This window comes from Pinus tabuliformis, chromosome 2_1 (genome assembly GCF_031772625.1).
Source record: "Pinus tabuliformis cultivar Carrire ecotype Pingquan chromosome 2_1, CPIR1, whole genome shotgun sequence".
In the NCBI taxonomy this organism is placed as follows: Eukaryota; Viridiplantae; Streptophyta; class Pinopsida; order Pinales; family Pinaceae; genus Pinus; species Pinus tabuliformis.
Window position 1 is genome coordinate 351,244,953 of NC_142299.1, and position 23,891 is coordinate 351,268,843.

General features: G+C 29.6%; 1 protein-coding gene across 1 annotated transcript; it reads left to right on the plus strand.

The window, feature by feature from the left end:
* The first annotated feature begins 12,622 nt into the window (after positions 1-12,622).
* On the plus strand, positions 12,623-15,111 carry LOC149200301 (protein LATERAL BRANCHING OXIDOREDUCTASE 1-like). Its single transcript, XM_089400906.1, has 4 exons — positions 12,623-12,907; positions 12,998-13,245; positions 14,154-14,478; positions 14,771-15,111. The coding sequence occupies exons 1-4, from the start codon at positions 12,623-12,625 to the stop codon at positions 15,023-15,025; spliced, it is 1,113 nt and encodes a 370-aa protein (XP_089257032.1). The 3' UTR covers positions 15,026-15,111.
* The last annotated feature ends 8,780 nt before the right edge of the window (positions 15,112-23,891 follow it).

A 23,891-nucleotide genomic window follows, 5' to 3' on the forward strand; every position in this document is an offset into this window, starting at 1 on the left:
TCTAGTGTTAGCTTCCATTGTCTTGTATTAGTGGTAGTTTAATGACATAAGAATTATCTATCGAGATTTATCCATCATATTTGGTATACTATTCTTTATGTATTCCACCTACAAACCGATATACTACTCCTTTACATTCACTCAAGATTTTATACCATGTAAGATTTAGTTGACCAAATGACAAGAGGGTCTATAATGTGATTGAGAAGAAACACAATTAACAATTTTAGAGAAAATAAGAGAATAAAAATAAGTGGATCAAAGTAATTATCACTAACATGTAGAAAATAAGTCATTCAACAATGAACCTAAAATTCACAATACATTACAATTCAATGCAATATATATGACTATGAAAGCATGAGATAGTATTCATTCGCCAATTATCCAAGCAAATTGTTCCTTCATGAGGGATTTAAAAAATATTTAAGTATCCAAGTTTAGTGAACTAGGTCATCTACTTTCATTTCTAGAATGTAGGGTCCAACCTATTCTCCTCTCTTCAATTGTGCAGTTATCCGTAAAAAGTACGAATTAGATCTTACAATGGAGGAAAGATGCATTATATGTAGTAAAAAAAAATAAAATATATATATATATATATATATATATGAGAGAATAAATGAAAATTCTCATAGATAAACCCTTATGCATGAAATACATCTAAGACATTCACCTTGAACCACACCAAGAATATAGATAAGACAAGCTTTCAAGTCATGTAACACTAACGAATACTCCTTATAGAAGGAATAACTCCATAAGTTATAATTACTACAAAATAATATAATCCAACACACCACAAATATAATTATACTTATGTATATATACTTTCTAAAATATATTCCTTCACATATATTCCAAGTACCCATGGTCATTATTTATTTCCTTCTAGTTATATAGTTGTATTATTCCATTATTATAGTTACAATATATTAATTATCTTCATTGATACCTCCATAGGTATTTTATATTATCCTCCTTAAATTAATCACATTTCATCTCTATTGGCATGTTTCATTATAAAAAAAAGGGAAGAAGACATAGAATATGACCTACCAAGCAATGTAGTCAACTAGTACCGTGGACTAGCATTTATCCATACTAGTGAAATATGGGCATGGAGTTTAATTGTGGCCTTCCCTTGATATCGATTCTTATTTTTTATTAGGATACATGTCTTCATTGTGTTCCTATGACATCTCCATCCATTTATTTTAGTCTTCCACATGCCTCAATGTCGGTTTCTCATCTAGTTCCATGTTTATCCATAGTAAATTTCTTATTACTCATGCCCTTTTATTGGGCGATGAGGGTGGTGATATACAATAAACTTACCTATAAATTATTCTTCCATTGACTCTTCAATGTGTATTTTATTTGATACATTTAGCTTATGTGTTTCTTCATGTTTACGCTCTTCCTATTGGTTTCTTCAAGCGCTTAGGTAGGTTCTTCTTTTGAGTCAACCATGGAGTCTTCTTTTTATGTGTCAATAGGCACTGCAATTATTTTCTCTTCTATGACTTCTGCACGTCCCCCTTGGGTCTTTCTTGTTTACTAAGAGACATTTTCTCTAGTGTGCTAATCTTTTTTTGTATCAAAGGTTCATAAACTTCTTTTCAACATTAATATTAACTATAAAAATTTATTCCGTAAAGGATATACAAAAATAGTATCCACATCAATAATAACTAGTTCACAAAAATATAAATACAACACATTTTTATACATAATTGTTCTCTAATGTTTTAAACTTTGAATAGTTTCACTTTTAGCTTACAAGCTTTTTATATTCCTAATAGGTACTTGCAATATTTCAACAAAGTTAACATTGGTGAGATTAACGGTTAATAGAAAAATGACCTTTTCTTTTCAAATTCATCAAATATTAGTTGTCACGTCAAAATAAATGTCTAATGCTTATTTTATCCTTTTTCACAACATGAAAGTACCTATCTTAAAAAATATATATCCTTGATTTGAATGTCCTCCCTACAGTGATGAAAATCACAATAGAGGTCCATAAAAACTATTGTGTACCCAATATCTCCATGAATTTTCCCATAACATTTTTAAGTACTATGTCCATCATATTTCACATTAAAATACAAAATCATCTTTGTTGTGAAAACCTAAAAATAGAACTAGTGTTTTAAAAAAATCACTTACTCTTTTGGGCAAAGTTTGATCCCTTTTTATGTATTCTTAAATACCATGACAATAATCTTTGAGATTAAACAAAAAAAAATCATATTAAGTCTGAAAAAAAAATTTGTTAAAAATTCAATTACATTTCATTTCAAAGTTTGGGAATGAATAAGTAAAATAAACATAAATGCTATTATACTTCTTGGGTTGGATAATATGACAATTCCAAAATTCCATATTTTCTAAATCTACTAGTCCTAATTTAACTAAAATATAGAAACTTTATTAAAATATATTAAATGTACAAAATTTAGTGTCATCCTAAAAGAAACCCTTAAAAAATATCAAGGCTTCACTTCGGAGATTTTTTTTTTGAAATTGAGTATTTCCTTTAGAGGAATTCATATATCAAGATATATTTTCCCAATTTTACTTAAAATGTTCAAAAAAAAATTAACTAATTATACTTTAATGAAATACAACCACAATTAACCTAGCACATCTCATTGTGAATCCACACATTACTTATCCTAAAAGGGACTCTAAAAATTAATTTGGTCATGGATTATAGGGCTATAATGCTCATATTGTCAAGAATGATTATTTGTTATCTACATAATTTAATTGCTAGATCGAATTTCACAACGTTGGATCTCATAATAGGTAACAAGGACATTGTGAATTATATTCCAACCAAATTTAGTTTATTTGATTGGATAATCATGCCTTTTGACTTGTAAACATCCCGCCGCATTCATAATATTGATAGATAATATATTTGGAGTTTTTTTGCAAAATTTCATTATTATAATACACAACGTGCTTATATTCAATTCTTCATGACAACATGTGCGCCTCCTATTTGACATGGTCTACGCACACAAGCTCTACGTCAAATGAAAGAAGCCGCTGTTTCCTCAATCCTCCATTCCTTTCGTTGGGTTTGTGACATATTAGTTAAGAATTCATCTTGGTCCTTCTCAGGCCATTAATAATTGGCCAATTTTTTTTTATTTTTGAAAATTTGAGAAGTTTTTCTTTCCGGACGGGTTGAATTACTATATAAAATTAATTTCCCACCCCTCTTAATTAGTGTGGCCATTACATCATTACCTAATTAGGTTGATTTTCATCTGAACAAAGAAGCTGACGTAAGATTTCAAAAATTGAAATCTTCTACATGTTTTGAATTGGTCCTGGATTTTCCAAATCTATGCGAACTTGAAATAAATGCATCTCTGAATTAGCGTGGCATTACATAATTACCCCTTAGGTTGATTTTCAATTTAACAAAGAAGTTCAGTAAAATTTTAAAAAAATAAAAAAAATTATCTTTATGTTTTGGTGTGATCTTGAATATTCCACATCTACAACCTTTTGAAATAGGAATAGATTCATCATATTATACCATTAAAATGGTTCTTAAATAAAGAATCCAATTATGACCTACAATTTTGGAATTTCAGATGTGGTATAGTACATAAGATATAATTTTATTCCATGATGGAGCCATTGGAGTAATGACATCCTTATATGCTAGGAAAAGTAACCATACAAATCACTATCCTCTAATTTTTTATTTTTATTGTTTTTATCTTTATATCCATTATTAAAGAGTAGTTGTATTTCAAATAGGAATTATATATATATATATATATATATATATATATATCATTTTAATTTTTTGAACAAGTATAAAAAGAGAGTTAAAAGAGTGTTGATAATATCTTAACTAAACGTTGTACTTGAGGACTAAGCATTTTTAATGTTTGATTTTCTACTTATGAAGACTAGAAATATTGTATGTCAATGATCCTTTCATTTGTCCCATATTTTTCATGCAATCCATCACCCCACTTAAATAAACAATACCACATTACTTATCATGTTGTTAGTGAGTCTTAGGTGTATCTTATAACTCTTTCATGTGTACATAGACTTTAGATTCCTACCTATTGATCTATGAATCCCTTGCCTCTTTTATTGTTGTTCATTTTAATGAATCGAAAACCATTCAAATTGTATATAATCAATTTTCTGACCATTGATATAACACCATAATAGGTCTTATGAAAAATAAGGCTTATACATCACATTACTTATTCCTTCATATCAATGTAATCCCATCTATCTCAATATTCTAATTTTGTTAGTCTTTTCTCTTCTTAAGCATGATTGCATTATGGTAATTTTTCCTTCATTTCCAAAATAGTGATCTTTGTAGCATGTATCAAAACCATAATTAGTCATCAAACTACTCAATTATTATGTCTTCATGATTAACTACATTTTTTACTACCTCTCATTATTCTCTCCAAGAGTGATTCTTACTCTTTTACTACCTTTCAAAAGATATTGTGACATTTATCATGTTAACAAAATTTATTTATATAGAATTCCACACTCAAATATATAATGAAATTAAAGTTAAAGGGTAAAATCCTACTACATACTCCAGATATATACTATTTGTGCAACAAGTAATGGAACTCATATTTTCATATTTTGTAATATAGTTACAATATATGTGTCCCTGCTTCCAATAGATTTTTTTAATGTAAAGCCCATTCTAGTTATCATTTCCTTGCTTCTTATTATGGTGTAATTACTTTGTCACATGAAACTAATTTATAAAAATATAAATAACAACATAAGCTACTTGTTTTATACACAATATTACCTAGTTATATTCCTAGGTAGTTGTAACATCAACAATGATATGAGACTCATAATTGTTTGGTAAAATAGCGAATTCATACAAATTGGACAGTTTTTTTGTAATAACTCATGACACTAGTTAGAAAAATCCTAAAAATACTATTTTATGTGGTTAATGCACTGTAAGAGGGAAACAATCCATGGTCACTACTAATGTGGCCGCCACTTAAGGAAATTTTATTAATACAAAAAAAAAATCTACATAATAGAGGTTTAAAAATTTATCATTAGGCATGACTTTCCATGCTCTTTAGATAGATATCATGGACCAATCGTGTTTTAAGATAATTGATCAATTGGCATTAGTATAAAGGATAATATGAGTCATAGGATAACTCTTCTTCTAAAACATATCATGATCATTGGATTGGAACAAAACTAATGCATGCTCAAGAAACACAATTTTGCTTAATTGACACATGATACCAAGTTTAACTTAACTAATTTTTTGGTGTCTAAGTATCCTAACACCCCCTTAATAACAACTTGGGATGGAATTAAGGGATTTACAAATGTGACACAATAGGTGAAGGAAATAATAATTAGAGTCTATGCCCCCATAATTACAACCTTCTAAACTCCTAACATTGATCAGATTGTAGAAAATTTCACCTATATAAGAGACTTCATGAAAATGTTGGAAAATTCATCATCTGTAGGAAAAATGGCACTTCAATAATTTAATCATGAATGAGTCTTCTAATCAAGTCATTTATGTCTCTATGTGTTTGCTATGTTGATGTTAAATTGGGCCATTGATTACCTTTATGGAACTCTATTTTTCAAACCGAAGGGTGGATAAATTTTCTACTAGAATCAAAACTCTAAATGGATCTATGAATCCGCATGGATCCTTGACATACATTAATCACTACTTTATACTCTGCGTCTTCTAATTAAATAACAATGCCTTGTTACTTCTTATAATCCCAAGTGATGGGTCTAAAACCAAGACTAAAACATAACCTAAGGTAGACTTCTCATCATCATGGTCACCAATCGAATATGAATTAGTTAAACCAACGAATAGAGGAGTCCCCACTAAACAATAATGTATATGAAACTAAATTGTACCTTGTATATACCAAAATATCATTTTTTTGTCACTAGTGAATTTTGTGGGGGCTTTTCATATACCAAGAGACAAGACCAACAACAAATAAATATCAATACGAGTATGAGTCATATATAAAATGCTATCAAATAATTGATGGTACAAAGTGAAATCAGCTTCGGGTGTAGTACAGGTGGTATTAATTTTGACTCGAAACTGAAAAGGAGACGGTGGATGATTTACAATATTCCATGTCAAATTCATGAAGAATGCCACACACATATTGATATTGGCAAATATAAATTTCTTCCTTCGTTTGCAATGCTTGGAGACTAAGAAAATAATGCAAATAACCTTAAATTTTCATGTCAAACTTCTTCTAGGGATCAATTTCATATGAGTTAAATTTTTAAGATCACTACCAACGAGGATAAGGTCATTAAGATAACGAACAGGGATTATGAGATGCCATATTAATTTCTTGGTTTAGACATTGGGGTCAAAGTGGCATTTAGAGAGACTAATTTTAAGAAGAAAGCTATCCATTTTTTCATACCAAGCTTGAGGAGCTTGTTGAAGACCATAAAGATATTTCTTAAGGTGGAAAAAAAGTCCTAACATTATTTAAACATAGTTAAAAATTTATTCCATGTATATTTCATCTTGTAGATCCCCATGCAAGAAGGTGGATTTAATGTCAATTTGATAGTCCTCATATCCATGTGGGAAATAAAAGGTTGGGACAAGGTGGATGGAATTCATTTTGGTGATAGGGGAAACAATTTCATTATATTCAATTCCTTCATCTTGAGATAATCATTTAATAACTAACCAATCATTATCTCTTTCAACACTTCCATCTAATGCATTATTTGTTTTCTATATCCATTTACATATGATAAGTTTTATTCTTTTTGAAAGATCTACAAGTTAGTGACTATTGTTCGCCATCAAGGAATTATATTATTCATTCATTGATGTTTTCAATATGGATGGGATAAATCTTATGGAAATGTTTTTGAATCAATAAAACTTGAGTAAAAGTGTGGAGTCTCACTAGAACTGTGAATGAGTATGATTTTGGTATATACGGTTGTCGATAAGATCATCAATTATTTGTCATGTTTAATGGACCCATTTGGGAAATTGTGGTTGTAGTATAGGCTCATTCCAATGGAAACATCGTGTTTAAGGTGAATAACAGGGGCAGATTTCCATCCTTATTTTCATAATTTGAAGAAGTATCTAAGATAGGAAAAGAAGGTGGAAGAAACTCCAAATATGGATCGCAAGCTAAGGAGGGAACAAGTATTAAATTAGGCTCAAAGGGAAAAAGGTTTTCATCAAATTTAACATCTCTTATAATTTTTATTTCATTGGAATGATTTCAAAGAACTATATAACCTTTTACATCTTCAAAATATCCAACAAAAATACACTTCTCACTTTTAGTTTATAAGGGTTTTCTTTTTACATTGGGAATGTGAGCCCATGCTATACTACCAAATACATAGAAGTGGATTACATTTGGAATAATATTAGTCCATCTTTCTTTCGATGTTATATTTTTTAAATCTTATGTGATAGTATGATTTAGTATTTAATCTACATAATTTATTACTTCTTCCTATCAATGAACACTTAATCCCTTACATTGAATCATATAAATAGCCATTTCCTTTACCATATAATTCTTTCTTTTAGCAACATCATTTATTGTGGTGTATATTGAATAGTATGTTGCCTTTGAATAGCTTGTGCATTGTTGTAAGTTGTGAATTTTTTGTTGACATGCTCACCTATGTTATCTATTATTATCATTTATATTTGATATCCATATTATTTTTACACAATGATATTATAAGCCAAGAATAAGTAAAAACCTTCACTTTTAATTTTTAAGAAGTAAACCCAAGTGTAGTTGGATAATTAATTGTTGAAAGTTAAGAAGTTTGTGAACCTAAATAATGAAGGAGAAGAAATTCGACTAACCAAATCAATATGAATAAGTTGCAAAGGAATTTAGGTGTGGAAAGAGACATTTTTGACAAAAACATCTTAATGATGTTTCCCAAGAATAAAACTAGCATAAAAACCATCTTAGCAAGAAATGAGATGAAGACCAGTCACCATATTTTGAGTACATAGTTCTTGCAATGACTGATAGTTTAGATGATCAAATCACTCATGCCAAAATTACCTCAAATCATCATTATGAGAAATACAAAATTGTGGGAAAGGGTGATGATATAAAGTTGTCAATAGTGTACAACCTAGTAACATCATCAATTATCCCTATAGCAAGGACATGTGAAGGATATCTTAAATCTTTAATTACAACTTAGTGAGGAGAAACTTTTATTGTTTTACCTGCATTTGAAAGAGTAATATGATATATTGATAGGATCTTGTAGGAAATATTAGGAACACATAATACATTATTGAAATTACCATTATCTACTTGACCTATTCCAAAACCCATAACATTAAGAGATCTACCATCACCAACAAATGCGCATTTGGTGTTACAATCATTAAGACCATAAAAAATATTACTTTAGCTTTATCCATATGATGAAATGCTCCATAATGAATAAGACACTCATTATATCAAGAAGTATAATTTTCATTTAACAAGCAACGAGAAGTGGAAAATGCATATCCATGAGAAGAAGTGTTAGAAGAAGAAACAAATTTATTGTATTGTTTCACAATTCCTAATTCCAAAGCCTCTTTCTTTTTAATAAATATTTAGACTCTAGATGTGAGTCTTTACCACAATAAATGAGATTTTTATCAATCTTCTCGCACTTTGATTTTGGTCCGTTGTCACCATTGGACTATAATATGTGTGAGAAAGTTTGAGACCCTTGTTTTTCTTATTTTTGTGAGGATATTGCTTCTTTGGATGATTTTTTCTATCTTTATATTGGTTCATTACTTCCTAATTAGATGTACCTACAATATTGGTCACCATAATATGAAAGATGTTTTCTTTCCTTCTAATGAGAAAGCTAAAAAATATTCAAGAGTAAGATTTTGACATGAATCCCCTAGAGCTTCTCTAGTGACATAAAATGTAGATACAAAACTAGAATATGCAAAACGAAGCTTAGAATATGTGTGTGTGTGTGTGGTCATCATTTAGATTGACTTGATATGTTTTAAGTAAATATGTGAGTGTTTTGAACATAAATAATTTTCAATGCAAGTGAAGTCTCTAGGAATTAAGATCACGATTAGATTTTCAAGTAGATGACTTCGAATCACATTAGATTCACCAAAAAATATTCCATTTTTTTCAAAAATTCATCCAAGACATTGATTATTTTTATATGAAATCACAAATTAGGAGAAATGAACATTCCAATTAATCTACATTCTTTGTCATTATTATTATCTCATTTATATTTCTTATCAGCATCACCTACGGTTTTTTATTTTTCCAAGGTAACCTCCTACAATGCTTTACTTATTAGTATATCCTCTATGGAATTTCCGTTAGAATATTCTTTACTTCTTAGTATATCATCTATGAAATTTCCATTAGAAGTAGTTTCTACTCATAAGAAAAAATTTATTTGCAATGGCCATAGCATTATGTATATAATGTTATTTCAAAAGATAAAAATGACTACCTATATGGAAAACTCTTCACAAAAAAGGAGGTTGTTTGGAAAAGAAAACATTGAAAATGAACTTCAAATGTGAAGGTTATATGTTAAAAAAATGGCATTAACAATAACAAAGAGCCCAATGTAGACTAGAAGTTGGCCCACATGATGATCATTTTGTCTAGAAATATTATTTTCCCTCACTAAATTTCTATATAAGCTGACTTTTACATATAAATTACTTTATAAAGTGGCCCACTTTTATTAAAAAAGTGAGAATTATTTTTACAGTTTAGTTACTTTATAAATGAGAGGTGAATGCAAGCAAAAATTACTAAAAAAAATGTTAAAATGGTTATAATGATATATTTATTAGTGAAATAAACATTACAATAAAGCTATAAAATAACTTGAGTTTGAATAACCTTTTTTTAAAAGTAACATGAGAAGAGCTCAGGATCTCTTACTAAATAAAGTAACTTTTATGTAGGTGAGCTAGTGAAAAAAGCGTAATTATAGTAGTGAAGATAGATTTTGTTGTTGTTACAACTTGAATTCTCTTCTTACCTAAAAAGAAAATGAGGTTGTTCAGAGTAATACACAATAGCTTGGAAGAAATTTCAAGACTCAATAAGAATGGAGCTAGGCATCTAAAGGCTTACCTAGAAACTATAAGTTTTCTCTCTATTTTTGACTTACATAAATGACATAGAGTATGCATTGTGTTTCTAATTTTTTCAATACCCCATAGGGTGCAAAGCAGAATTATATAGATTGTAAACATCTACAAACTAGAAATAAAAACAAATAGCCCAAATATGAATTTTTTAAGCTTTTCTAGACAAAATAGCATATTCGAACTATATAACTCTAAATCCAATGAAAATCATCATGTATCTCAATTAAACTTTGAACGCATTTTTGAATGAAGCAAAACTTATTTTCAACTTAAAAATTTCTCGAGATGCAATGGAACAATGTGTTCAAGACAAAAATGTAAAAATTAGTAAATCTCAAAAATGCAATAACACATGTTGAAGGTCCAAGATCAAAAACAACTAGAGTAGCTCTTCAAAACGTTGGGATATCATGTTTTGGAAAAATATGGTACTTGAGACATTATAAACATTTTGAGTAGCCATTCACATAAAAATATCAAGCATCATAATACCAATATTTTTTACACCGTTAAAACCTTCTAACACAGAAATAGTTACTGAGCTCAAAGCAATTTTGTTAATGCAAAAAAAAGGATTATCCGGGATAAATTACATGACCATTGGTATTGAAGAAAATATAAGTTTTTGGATAGCTTTATGCATAGAAAATACATTCAAAGTTAAATTACAATGCAATTAATGCATGTTGAACAAACATAGTTTTACATATATATATATACAGTATAGTAAGTTGAACTTAACCAATTCATAAGTTTATAATGTCTTAATATTAAGAAATTTTCATCTTAATGGCTTTCACCCTATTCCAATGACATTTCAACTGGGTAATTACATTTGGCTGTAACTTAACAAAACACATTCTTATGGCCCTTGAACTTTCCAAGAGTAAGCAGACCACACCCTACATCACAAAATGATACTAAGCTATAATCCCTATAATATATCCCAACAAATTACTCACAATGAATGTCATTTTAAATTATCTCCTCAATTAAAATGTCATTTTAAATTGTATCCTCAATTAAAAAAATCATGATATTTTCAATATCCAAAATATGAAAGTATATGTCTTTCCTCTTTTTAAAAATAAAGTTTAGGATGCCCATCCTAACCATATTATTCCAAACCACCAAATTCACAATGTCCATTCTAACTATAGTATTGCAAACTTGTAACAAGCATTTGTTAAAGATATCTCTATGGATGTGTACACTTATTCCACCAAACATTTCTTTTTTAGGCATCAAGGTTAAGTCCTAAACGGTGGTTAGGATAAGCATTTCAAGCATAGTCTCCTAATTACAAATGAAATATAAGACAATTTAACTAGACACGAGAAAGAGATGATAAAGTACATATGCTCAAGATATCCATGAATATAATTATGTTGAGTTTCGTGATCTCATATATTTTAAAAATTATTTATAACATTATTAAAATTGTAAAATTTATCACTAATTAAATTTTAAAGAAATATATTGTAATATTTTTTATATAAAAATAAAATTATATAATAAAAAATAAAATTCCTACTAAATTGGTTTCTACAAATATTTTTTAAAATAATGAAAAATTATAATATATTTTTATTTTCTTCATAAAATTGATTTCCAAAAAATACTTTTGAAAATAAATAACTGCTCCAACCTTCTTTATTTTATTCTTTATTTTATGGGATCGTAACTAAATACCCAAATTAACACCACCTGTAAAGCCATAAAGCTATGTATATCCCATACCATTTTTCCTTTTTTCCCTCGGGTCTGCACTTGTGTCAATACTCTATTTAGATATGACTAACATCAATAGAAGTTGCAGTCATTCCCAATATACTTATAAGATTTCAATATTGAATATTTTTAGGCATGTTCTTTTGCTTTAGGATGACGACCTACCAACGCATGTTCCCAACACAATTAATCAGCGTGCTATTACAAACATAACAGAAAATGATAGACTTGCTTATGTTTAGTTCAGGACTCGACATGAAAGGGGGGTCAAATCCCTGCACCCTTGTCTCACCAACACAAGGCAAAAAAGGTACCGTGTTAAAGCAAAAGAGAAGCATATTAAAGATCTTCCCCCTCAGCTCTAGGCTGGAAATGTGAAAACGAGCTTCGTCCTCCCATTTGTCATAGAGATCTTTTGGAGGCAGATCAGACAATTATATACGACATTTGAACAGTAATAGATTCCTATATCCCAGAATTTATGCGGGCATATCATTGATGGCTGCACTGGATACCACTAGCGACACGTGTTCACTCTGGTTTCCTCGAAGCTTCCCTCGTTAACAGTATATATATCTATGTCAGTTATAGTGTTTGATATCATGCAGTAATAGTTCATTCAGTATTTTCCTTGTCTGATACTTTGTTGTTGTAGGGCCTTAATCGGTGTTAGCAATGGAAGCGAAGGAAATGAAAGAAGCTGCTGCCAGTTCATCCACTAAATCTGATTACAAGATTGATGATGTCCAGGAGTTGGTAAAATGTCGCCCTCATGCTGTTCCAGAGAGATATATAAGACCCAAAGAAGAGATCATGGGACCTGCAACAGTACTGGCAGTTTCCTCTCAATTGCATCTACCTGTCATCGACATGGCCAAACTTCTCTTATCCCAAGGCCCCTCCAGTGAGTCTGAGATGGCGAGGATGTTAGCTGCCTGCAAAGACTGGGGCTTCTTTCAGGTTAGTGACATTATAGATTGTGACATGTTAGTTTAATCATTTGTCAAAGTAATCATGTTTATTTGATTTTCTGATTAACATAAACTGTAGGTCTTGAATCATGGGATTGAGGAAGGAACACTTAGGCGCATAATGGAAGTGGCCATGGAGTTTTTCAAGCTCCCATTGGAAGAGAAGGAGAAGTACCCAATGAAGCCCGGGACTATCCAGGGATACGGCCACGGTTTTATCTTCTCGGAGGACCAGAAGCTGGACTGGTGTGATATGATGGCGTTAGGAATAATGCCCAAGGCTATCAGAAAGGAAAACCTTTGGCCAACCAAACCTCCTTATTTCAGGTGCTGCCACTGATCCCATAACAGTATAAATAATTGGATTTGTATGATCATACAACTAGTAAATAATTCCACTATCATCGGATCTTATAATTTGCAAAGTTATTTTAATAGGATCACCATATCCATAAACTAGCATAGATTCATGTTAGATTCATGTTAATAATTGATTTATCAATATTAGCATAGATTTATCATAGTATATTAGGGCTGAATCAAAATTCCTCATTGCTTGCAATTTATCAGTTTACAAGTAATCGGTTCCAGTTAAATTTGATAAACAAGATAAACTTTATATGGATTTTATATTAATATTTATTAGGTTGCCTTGTTTATCACACAACTTTGAAGCACTGCCGGACCTAAACAGTGAACAGTCCAGCACCCTCTTTCGATTGACACAAAAATTGAAATTGAGATATAGAGTAAGGCCACATAGAGCGTTAAATATATGGGTAGTTTAATTAATAAAGGCGATGACCTTTTAAGGCATTTCAAGTCATGTCGTCAATTTTCAAGGCATGTTAATTTTCAAGGCATTTTTTCCGTAGTTAAAATTCTACATAAATTTTTAAAAATTTCATTTTAAGTTTTTAACCAATAAAATTGGTGTTCTACAAGGGATTTGGAAGATGTGAAATCCATTATAAATTCAAAAATGTATTTTGAATAAAAAAATTTACAAATTTTCTTGGAATTATTTGGCAGAATTCAGGTGAAAAAGAACATTTCATTTATATAACAAAGACGCGCAAAACTCTGTTATTTGTTTCCTGCATTTTAATCTTAGGTTAAAGTGAGCCCTTGGATTCATTGTTTGGCTTCTTCTTACTGATATTTGTTTCTTGCATTTTACTCTCAGCTTAATGTGAGCTCTTGGAATCATTATTTGGCTTCTTCTTGCTTTGCAGGGATACTTTGGAAGCTTATTCAAGGGACGTTTTGAAGTTGTGTAGAACCATCCTCCGCGTCATTGCTGAGAATCTCCATCTGAAGCCCGATTTCTTTAACGACATGTTTGGAGAAAACGTACAAGCGGTGCGTATGAATTACTATCCGCCCTGCACCAGGCCTGACCTAGTTCTAGGTTTAAGCGCTCACTCGGACGGTAGTGCTCTCAGTGTATTGCTCCAAGACGATGAGCCAACAGGCCTGCAAATTCTTAAGAACAACCGTTGGATTTCTGTGAAACCAATCCCCGGTGCACTGGTCGTCAATATCGGTGACACTTTAGAGGTCAGTATATATCTATAAAACCCAAAAGGACCATATATTCTTATGGACCCTAAAAGCAATATAAATATGTTGTTTGTAGCAATTAATACTCTCAGGAAACTTTTGGAAACCCAAAGTAGTACAAGTCCATGGTTTGCACCAACTAAGACACTCCTCACAGTTTTGCGACTTTTATTATTCAATTCAGTCTTTGTCAGCATTTGAGTCTACTCTTTTCAAACTTTTCGAGATTTTTGCTGCTCAATTCATTCTTCATTGACATTTGAATTTTATTGGCAAATGTTATATGCAGGTCTTGACTAATGGAAAATTAAAGAGTGTTGAACACAGGGCAGTGACAAACAGGAAGAAAGAAAGATTGTCTATAGTCACATTCCATGCTCCAAGTTATGATGTGGATATAGGTCCTTTGCCCCAGTTTATAGATGAAGATCATCCACGTCTCTACAGAACATATAAACATGCAGACTACAATCGCCATTATCTTTCCAATAAGCTATCAGGAAAAAAAGCACTGGAGTTTGCCAAGATCAATCCTTCAAAATGATAAATTTTATTATTAATCACTAAACCTTCTGGGAAAATAGGTTTTCCATTTCCATGTAATTACGATAATTACTATATCTCATAGTGTTTTTCTCTAGGCATTTTCATGTTGTTCTCGTTACCGTAATCAATATATTTAATAAAATTATTCTGTACTCGTTAGTATTATGTTACATTACTTTCCATTTCATCGGTTAAAGTTCATAAGATCACATTTGCTTCATTTCCAGTTATATTCAACAATGACATGTAAAAGAATTCATTGTTTTCAGTGTTGTGAATGAGATATAAAAACATTGAAGAGAAAAATTTTCCGTATATAGTATATATATAATATATAAAAGGAAAGGAAATAAACTTTTAAAACTAAAAATCGGATTTGATCTGATGGTGAAGGTAATTGTCTAATCATTTAAGCTTGTAACCCTAACCAATATCAAGAACACTGGATAAGGTTACAGCGTAAAAAGAAAGCGTAAGAATAGTTGAGGAAAAGTGGTTAGAATTTATTTTAATACGAATCATGTTTTTCCAGGTAAAGTGAAGCATTATGCATGATTCAAGATCGGTCATACTTTCTTTTATGTACATTCGAAGCATTATGCATGAACATTGAAAGCATTACGCAGGACAGTACCAGAGAATTCAGGTGGGAGGAAATTTCATTTTTTTAGGGATGAGGAAATAAAATCAATATTTAACTATGGTTGGATAATTATAAATAAAAAGAAATAACAATTTCATGAAATTGATTTCTGAATTATTTAAGAATTGAAAAATAACTAGACACAAATTTTTATGAATAACTTTTTTAAAAATATTTTTATAAGTACTTGTAATAATTTTAATGCTTATATTAACAATAAACTCTTTACTAAGTGTATACTCTCTGGATGCAACTACTACCGGAGAATTCAGGTGGGAGGAAATTTTTTTTAGGGATAAGGAAATAAAATAAATATTTAACTATGGTTGGATAATTATAAATAAAAATGAATAATAATTTTATGAAATTGATTTCTGAATTATTTAAAAATTGAAAAATAACTAAATACAATTTTTTATGAATAAATTTTTTTAAAATATTTTTATAAGCACATGTAATAATTTTAATGCTTACATTAACCCTAAACTCTTTACTAAGTGTATACTCTCTGCATGCAACTACATACACACAGAATAATCATATCCAGCCACATCGATCTACATAGTAAGAATATTGATATCCAACAGTCCCCTTAACAATATTTGAAATTATGTCTAAAAAATTGTTTTTATAATCGGATATAGCATCTTCTGGTTTTTTTTCTCTATATTCTCTTTTATTTTTTTCTCCAAAATTTATATTATACTTATTGTTTCTTCTTCCTTACTTCGAGATTTACTCTGGTCTTCAATATCTTTTTATTTTATTTATATTATTTTTTTCGGTTTACTAGTAATTTAGCTACTTCTTTATCTTATTTATATTATTCTTTTGGTTCTATTAGTAATTTAGCTATTGTTTGTTAATTTTTTTGTCAATTTATATAACATAAGAAAATTATATCTATTTCCATTCTTGCAAAAGATTCAACTATTTTGATATTTTTTTTTTTACTTACTATACCAATTTTCATTTCCATCATAGTTGGATTGTCAATCTAAACCTCAAAGAATGTTAATTCAACTTCATAATCAAATTAAAAAATCATTGCTAAATTATCCTCGTTTTTCTCATTTTCTTCGAATGGTGGTTTCAATTTCATCTTTTACATGATATGGACCTACAATGGGCTTCACTTTATTCTTCACCTTTGTTTGGAGGCACATTTTCCTTCTACCATTTTTCAATGTTGCCATAAGAATCACACTTTCCTTATATATATAGTATATATTCTTCTATTTCATAAGTTTCTTCCCCAATATATTATTATTTCTTCAATGTGAAATATTATTTTCTTCTATTATAATAATGCTAATATCTTCAACACATTAGAAAAGTATTCTATTCTACTACTAAAATAATTTTAAGAGATTTAACTTGGTGTTCATTGTGTAACTATCTCTTTTACTATCTTGGAGAATATTGCTACCTCATCCTTCTCTTAATTCACACTAATGTTGCTACCTCATTTTTCTCTTAATTTACTTTAGATTGATTCTTCTAATCTTTGAGTCATGGCTCATATGTTATCATACTTGTGGTTCTTTCAAATCTATTTAGAGTAATATTCAAAACATATTATGTACTCAATTGGGAAATCATAATTTTTGCCCAATAAAAAAGGTGGTTCTTTCAAATCTATTTAGAGTAATATTCAAAACATATTATGTACTCAATTGGGAAATCATAATTTTTGCCCAATAAAAAAGGAAATCCATGTTAGGCACTAAATATGTGACCTTACACCTGTATTTCATAATTACTTTTTCTTATATGTAAATGAATTCCTTATTTAAGTTGTGTGCAAGTGGATTTAAACTATGTGTGAGAAAAAATTGTCTTACAATTTAAATACATATTCTAATAGGAATATAAAATACTAAAAGAGAATTTAAGAAAAGTTAATAAATTTATATATATATATATATATATATATTATTAAAACAAAACTAGAATAAACTAAATTAAAAGAGATGAATAATCCAAGAATGAAAACATAACCCAAAAAGAAAATTAAAGGCCAAGAGAAGTTACAAAGAAAGATAATAAGAAAGAGTTATAATTGAGAATCCAGAGAGAAATGGAAGGATAATTTAAGAAAAAATAATATACTAATATAAAGATGAATATTAAATTAAAGAGATGAAATTGACCAAAAGATGAGAAAAAAAGAAGAAACCAATGCAAAGAGTGAAGAGAGAAGGTGGCGAGAGGAGAGGTGAAAAGAAAGTGAAGGAGATGGAATAAGAGAAAATAATGGAATAAAAGATGAAGTGGTGAAGGAGGATACGTAAAAAAAGGGGGTTAGGTGAGAGGAGGGAAGGGAGGAGAGAATAACAATAGCATATGGAATAAAGAAAAAGGAGGAAATTAGTGGGAGAGAATAAAAATATCATAATTAAAAATGTAAAAGGGGGTGACTAAGTTGGTGAATGGTATGTTTCCAAGAATGGCTAACTTTGTAGCTATCTAATCATTATTACCCAAAATTTAGCCATTCATTCACTTGGAGACCTCTACTCATCTAAAGATTTAGCCACTATAACCATTCTAAAGCCAATATTCTAGGGTCACCAAATTAACCATACAACCTAATTTGACCTTTTAAATAATAAAATATTATCTTCAGATCCCTTCTATTCTACTCTAATCATCTTAGAAGTTGTTGAAATTGGAAAAAAAAATCAAATAATTTCAGCCCTGGAAGCCTTCATATTATTTCCTTCATCTTCTCTCTTCTCCCAACCACCCATCCCCCTTTTTACTTACCTTTGTGGCTATAAAATGAGCTTTCCAATTCTATCCTTCACCTCTTTGTCTCGCCATATCCTCTATTTTTAGCCTCACCCTCCCATTTTTACTTATCTTCCTCCTTCACATTTTTATTCCTTAATCTATTATTTTCCCATAATCTCTCACATTCACTATTCTTTTTTTACCCCCTCCTCACCTTCCCCTTTCTCTATTTACTTGTAGCTTAATATTTTATTTGTTTCTTCCTTTGGTTATTTTAATATTATTTAGTTTAATTTTTATCTTTATTTATATGTTTAATTTATTATTTATTTTATTATATTTTCTTAAATTCTTCTTCAACTTCTTTTTATGGTAACCACCTTTTTTTTGGTTTTTTGTTTTATGTTGTTATTTAATTTTTTTTATCCATTTTTTTTATTCTTTATTTTATTAATTTTGTTTAAATTTTAGGGAGATGTGTGGTTTCCATGTGCTCAACATGGATTTGGCATGGGTCACTTTTAAAATTTAAAAAAATAAACATCAAATTAATGTTGGTTATAATTAAAAAATAAAAATGAAGATGCATGTTTAGTTAGTTTTAATTAAAGACATTATAAAACATAAATAATTCCAACCTCACTAAGTTCACTCAATTTTTTGTTGATATTCCAACCTAATGTGGTAAAAATATTTTCCTCTCTCAATCGTAAATAAAATATTGTTTTTGATATAGTAAAACAATGTTGGTTATAATAAAAAAAAATAAAAATGAATATGCATGTTTTGTTAGTTTTAATTAAAGGAATTATAGAACATGAGTAATCCTAACCTTACTACTTTCACTTAATTTTTTGTTCATATTCCAACCCAATTTGGTAAAAATATTTGGCTCACTCTCAATGGTAAATAAAATATTGTTGTTGATATGACAACCCAATGTGGTAAAAATATTTCATTCACTAGATAAAGCATTTGGATACCTACATGAGTTAATATAATTTTATATCAACTTTAAGAAAAGTTAAAGTAGTAATTGCACCACATGTTGCAATGGGAACGTCGTAAGGTAAGAGAGCATAGGAAAGGAAGAAGATGGAAGTCAAAATTCTATGCATTTTTTCCAAATTTAAATTTTGCATAATATAGTTATATCATGGATTATAATTGCAAGATGGATTTATTAGTAAAATCACCATTTGTGGAATTAATAGACTATTTTATTGAATGTTTCATCATTTCAATAAAAAGTAGGATGATGACCATGCAAGTGAGAGTTAGGTCAGCACAACTTGAATTTTTCAAACAATTCTCTAACTTGTCAATATATATGGTAAAACTTATAGAACGCACATAAAAACCTTACTTAACTACTATATTAATATTAATTTCTTTTAAATAGCCCTTTGTATTCTTAAACTTAAATTAACTTTATAATACAAACTTAATGTAGTAACTCTCAACTAAGAAATAACTATTAAGTCTTTCAGCCTAATTCAAAGGTGAATACATCATGCTATGTCAAAATAATTCTTATATTAATAATACATGATACTATTTCAAAACATTTAGTAAAACAAACATGTAACTAGATTCTTAATTATGAAGATTCACCACTACTTTTTCATCGAGATTCTTAATTTGTAAATAGGCTTTCTTACAACACCATGATACCATGGCTTATCAATCCAACATCCCCAAAAAAACCATTACTCATTTCATATAACACTTGTTCATATGACCCTTTCTTTATAATTACTAAATTTAATTAAAAGAGAAAAAAAAACATAACTACTTATGAAATAAATCTTACCTATTGATTTGTCTATCTTACTAAGAATATTTTAGAATATCCTATGTGTGTTAAATCCCTACCTTCCACCTCATAATGATTGATAATTAGATTAGCACAATCATATAAATTAATAAACATCGAAACACTTACTTTATAATACATGTTCGATTGTTAAAATTAAAATAAATCATAACAACTAACTAAGTTATGACTTTATTTTAAATTAATATTAATGATAAAAAAATTAATATAAAAGTCAAACATATATGCTTTAAAAAACCATGAAACATAGTTTTAAACCATAAAAAATTAGCTCCAGTTTACCATAACGATTCTTAATCTATAAATAGATTGTCTTACAATACCATGACTTATCAATACCACATGCCTAAAAGCCATAACCTACTTGATATGACACTTGTCTATATAACATTTTTTTGTAATTAATCAATTTAATTAAAAGGGTGAGAAGTGCATAACTATTTTGGAGATAAATCTCAACCATTGATTTGTGAATACTATCAATAGTTTAAAATATTCCTTGAATGTTAAATCCAACCAATGGGATTAATATTTTAAACCCAAAGGGTTAATAAACCCAATGAATAAATATTGAAAATGCAAGAAATAATAATAAACCAAAGGAATTAATATTAAAAACTCAAGGGATTATTAATATTACAAACCTAAGAAATAAATAAACCCAACACATTAACATTAAAAGCATAATTATAAGCTTCAAAATTTAGCTCCACTTTACCATAAATATTCTTAATCTATAAATACATTGTGTTACAATACCATGGCTTATCAATAGCACATGCCTAAAAGCCATAACCTACTTGATATGACACTTGTCCATATAACATTTTTTTGTAATTAATCAATTTAATAAAAAAGGTAAGAAGTGCATAACTACTTTGAAGATAAATTTCAACCATTGATTTGTGAATGCTATCAATAGTTTAGAATATTCCTTGGATGTTAAATCTAACTAATGGTATTGATATTTTAAACCCAAGGGATCAATAAACCCAAGGAATATGTTCATTGAAAATAATTGATGACATCCAACTTTTTAAATGAAACTCATCAATTACGATTTGCAATTTTAGAGTTATGTTCTCTCAATTTTTTTTATAATATATATTTCATTTAAAACACTATTAACACTAATTCGAATGAAATAGAGCGAGATAATTAACCCAATTACTCTATTATGCAAATAAGTGTTTTTCACTAGTAATTATGATTGAAGTTTGATCATGGATTAACAATTTGTATAAATCAATTCAACAACAGTCTGGAAAACCTTTACAACAATCCATTGATTTTAAACTTTAAAACTTTATATATATCAGATCTCTAAAAAAAAATATTTATTTTAGATATTATATATTTTTTTTGGGAAAAGAATTTCAAATAATTAACTAAATTATTTTACTCCATTTTAATTAAATTCTGCAATTCTCTAATACATATAAAAAAAACACTGGAGAAAATATATAATATGTTATTGAGAATTTTGCCAAAATGGTGTACATAATTATATAAATAAAAATAGTTAAAAAGATATCAATTATGAATTCAATTACTTACTTGTTGTCTGGGGTGTGACTTCCTTGTTGGTTGTCCAGATCTCTGTTGGTATCTGAATTCCTTGTTGGTTGCTTACTTGATATACATCTAAAGGGGAGATCATTTACCTATGTACTTTTACATTTCTTTTTACAATGTGAGCAACTAAATATATATTTTACTAAAACACATGATGTACATCAAATTTGCTATACTACAAAACCTGAAAGCTATATGATTTTTTCAAAATTCAAATGATTACTTTTTTGCAAATAAAAATGATAATGTCTTACCATTCTCAGTGAGTGACTTCCCTTTTCCCCTTTAATTTTTATCCAACCCCTTCTCAACAAAGTTTGTAACATATTATTTAAACCCTGTGAAATCTCAAGGAATATTATCTTGTCATTCCACAACCTGATTATTCAAAGAATATTTTTTGGTTTTTTTTGTACAATCCAAATATCTTTGCTTCTGACCCTCGCTCAGCCAGACAGACCTAATTATTCAATCCTCTTTTTCCTTTGACACTCCCTCAAGAAATAGCATAGCTTTCTAAATCAATAAAAATTTAGATTAAAAAAAAAAGTTAATAACAACCAAATAAACATTTTACCCAACATCCTAACATTTTACCCGAGCTATAAACCCATTCAAAGTGGGGAGAATGCGAGGAAGAAGAATCTTATAAAAAGTGTACACATAAAAAGCAAAGAAAATTTTAGATTAAAAAAAAAAAAGTTAATAGCAACCAGATAAACATTTTACCCAACATCCTCACATTTTACGCAAGAGCTATAAACCCATTCAACGTGGGGAGAATGCGAGGAAGAAGAATCCTATAAAAAGTGTACACATAAAAAGCAAAGGAATCCCCTGCAGTAAGTTAGTCCTCGACCACGTTATAAACCCATTCAACGTGGGGAGAATGCGAGGAAGAAGAATCTTATAAAGAGTGTACACATAAAAAGCAAAGGAATCGCCTGCAGGAAGTTATTCCTCGACCTAGTTGTGTTTTGTTGCATCCTTTGGCTTTTACACAGATCGTAAATTCTCTGAGAATGGGCGCTCTTATTGCATACACATTGTTGAGGGGATTGTGTGCAGAGATGCCCGGCAAGAAAATTCCTATAAATCTGAATAACAATGCGAACCAACGTTCACTGAAATCTTTTCCTTTCGTGTATGGCATGATCAGACTGTGCACAACCTCCCACATTGCATACTCGGTACCTCCCGCAATGTATGGAATGCAATTGAGCCACAGAAAAAGTAAAACAATACTTATTTTCGAGGGGAAGAAGAAAACATAAGATGTTACGAAATTAATACTTTTTATTTGTAGCAGCTATTATAGTAGACGCAGCCCCCACAATGCTTTGAACAGAAGCGCTTCATCATCATATGGAATCATGGGAATCATGTCGTTCAATCATGTCGTTTTGAACAGAAGCGCTTCATCATCATATCGAATCATGGGAATCATGTCGTTGGAGTACACCATTCTCAAATACATGGTCACAGGTGTATTCAGATTTTTATTCAATAAATTTTTGAATTCTCTATCTCTAACTCTGGGCGGTCCAAATGTATGAATCCTCTGAATCATGTGGTTGCAGTACACCATTCTCAAATAACTGGTCACAGGTGTATTAATATTCGTATTCATGAAATCTTTGAATTCTTTATCTCCAACTCTCGGTTGTCCAAATGTATAAACCCTACCGGCTTCCAGCGCTATTCATTAACTAGGGCCTCATCCCATCCTACATCTTGCTGATTCGTGTCAGAAGCGTTAACTAGGGTCTCATCCCATCCTTCATCTCGCTGATTCGTCTCAGAAGCATTAACTAGGGCTTCATCCCATCCTGGCGGAAGTTAGCATTATTGCCTACTCATGATTCATGTCCCAGAATCGAATTTTAAAAATGAACAAAAACCTCGGAGAAATCTTTCCTCATCTTCTTGCTCATATAGGTCTCAAGGGAGAGTAGTTAATGGTTAAATATTATTAATTATTAATTGTTTTTTAAGCTGAAATCATTATTAATTATTAATCTTGTGGTTGACTATTCTTTAATTGTCTAAGATTTAGGAGAGTTGACTTCAATG

Bases quoted from the DNA above. Each gene is read 5' to 3' on its own strand.
- LOC149200301 (XM_089400906.1), top strand. From the start codon at position 12,623: ATGGAAGCGAAGGAAATGAAAGAAGCTGCTGCCAGTTCATCCACTAAA. The intron at 12,908-12,997 runs GTTAGTGACATT...CATAAACTGTAG, and splicing joins AAGACTGGGGCTTCTTTCAG to GTCTTGAATCATGGGATTGA. The intron at 13,246-14,153 runs GTGCTGCCACTG...CTTGCTTTGCAG, and splicing joins ACCAAACCTCCTTATTTCAG to GGATACTTTGGAAGCTTATT.